General features: G+C 54.2%; 1 protein-coding gene across 1 annotated transcript; it reads left to right on the top strand.

The window, feature by feature from the left end:
- Window positions 1-335: 335 nt before the first annotated feature.
- EMH_0056400 (uncharacterized protein) lies at window positions 336-1151 on the top strand (the record flags this gene model as incomplete). Its single annotated transcript, XM_013497355.1, has 1 exon — window positions 336-1151. One exon carries the CDS (start codon window positions 336-338, stop codon window positions 1149-1151), a length of 816 nt encoding a protein of 271 aa, XP_013352809.1.
- Between the last annotated feature and the right edge of the window lie 919 nt (window positions 1152-2070).

Here is a 2070-nt window from a genome sequence, read left to right on the forward strand (position 1 = left end):
GGAAAGCTGCTGCTGCTGCTGCTGCTGCTGCTGTTGCTGCTGTTGCCGTTGCTTCTACTGCTGCTGCTGCTTTTGTACTTGTTGCCATTGCTACTGCTGTTATTCTAGCTTGTATTGCTACCCTCTCACCGCCGCTCCTTGTGCTGCTGCCGCTGCTCCCGCTGCTGCTCCCGCTGCTGCTGCTGCTGCTGCTGCTGCTGCTGCTGCTGCTGCTGCTGCTGCTGCTGCTGCAGGGGCGTAGACGGCACCCGCACCTGCATGCATATTTTCAGGCGGACCCGCTTACGTTTAAGGGTGGGGTGCCGCTGGGGATCGGCGTTCCCCTGATATGGCAGATGGAGACAGCAGCAGAGCAGCGTGAGCTGCTGCTGCTGCAGCAGCAAGATGCTGCTGCTGTGCTGCTTATACATACACTCCATGACCCCCTTTGTGACGTCGATGGTTCTATCAGCTGCTTCACTAAACTCAGAGGAATACCAGACAGACAGCTGCTGGCTATAGAGGGTCCTGCTGCTGCTGCTGCTGCTCCTGCTGCTCCTGCTGCTGCTGCTGCTGCTGATGCTGCTGCTGGTCGAGGGTCGAGTTCGGGGCAGCGGGGAGGCACCAGCAGCAGCAGCAACAGCAACAGCAGCAGCAGCAACAATAGCAGCAAAATGCAGCAACAGCTGCACCCTAAACTGCATGCGTTGTTGCACCCCGATTTCAATATCCAAATTCTCTCTGCTCCTCCTGCTGCTGCTGCTGCTGCTGCTGCTGCTGCTGCTGCTGCTGGCTGCATACAACAGCAGCAGCAGCAGCAGCAGGAGCAGGAGGCGGTGACGACTGGTGTAGCTGCATACGAAGAGCGCATGCAAGCGCATGCATCTGCTGCAGCCCCAAAAGCTTTTCTCTTTAGGGGCATCGACGTGCTGCATGACCTCCCCAATGAGCCCGGGCAGCACCTGCTCTTCCGCCTCCTCGCGTCCTGGATTACTAGCCGCTGCCCGCAGCAGCAGCAGCAGCAGCAGCAGCAGCAGCAGCAGCAGCAGCAGCGGGAGATGGGGCAGCAGCAGGAGATGGGGCAGCAGCAGGAGGAACAGCGGGAGCACATAGGGGAGCTGCAGCAGGAACAGGGGTCAGAGCAGCAGCAGCAGCAGCAGCAGAAACAATGAATCAATATGCAGCAATAGCAGCGACAATGCATGCAGCAGCAATACGAGCAGCAGCAGCTGCAGCAGCAGCAGCAGCAGCAGAGGGAGCTGCAACACAGCAGCAAGCGGATGCACTGCAGCATATATCTCCTTCTATACGCAGCTAGCCCACTATCTCTCCCGCCTTTGTACACCCTTGCTTTCAGGGGCTTACTAGGGGTTAGGGTTTTTTTTAGGGTTTAGGGTTTAGGGTTTAGGGTTTAGGGTTTAGGGTTTAAGGGGGAGAGGTACAACGCCTGTCGCTCCCCTCGAGGGTCTTGGCCGTCTTGGCCTTTTTTTTTGTTTGTGGGAAAGCCACAGGCTACTTCTAGCTAGCTGCAGCTAGCTACAGCTAGCCACAGCTAGCCACAGCTAGCTACAGCTAGCCACGGTTAGCTACAGCTAGCCGTAGCTAGCTACAGCTAGCCGTAGCTAGCTATAGCTAGCCACAGCTAGCTATAGCTATCCACAGCTAGCTACAGCCAGCCACAGCTAGCTACAGCTAGCCACAGCTAGCTGCAGCTAGCTGTGGCTAGCTGCAGCTAGTTACAGCTGCAGCTACTTACAGCTAGCAAGCTAGCTAACCACTGCTACAGCTACAGCTAGATACAGCTAGCTACGGCTAGCTGTGGCTAGCTACGATGCAGCGAACAACTACAGCGTGTTAATTGCCTAGCCTTGAGCAGTCCGACAGGCGCCTAGGGTTTAGGGTTTAGGGGGTTTAGGGTTTAGGGGGTTAAGGGTTTAGGGTTTAGCCTTGTGGTTCTGTTCTTTGTGGTGGGGTTGTTTTTATTGTTTGTACTTTTGTATAAGTTGTATGTTGCTGTGGTTCATATATACATATATATATATATATATATATATATATATATATATATATATATATATATATATATATATA

The sequence above is a fragment of the Eimeria mitis genome, genomic scaffold (genome assembly GCF_000499745.2).
Source record: "Eimeria mitis Houghton genomic scaffold, Emh_scaff2623, whole genome shotgun sequence".
In the NCBI taxonomy this organism is placed as follows: Eukaryota; Apicomplexa; class Conoidasida; order Eucoccidiorida; family Eimeriidae; genus Eimeria; species Eimeria mitis.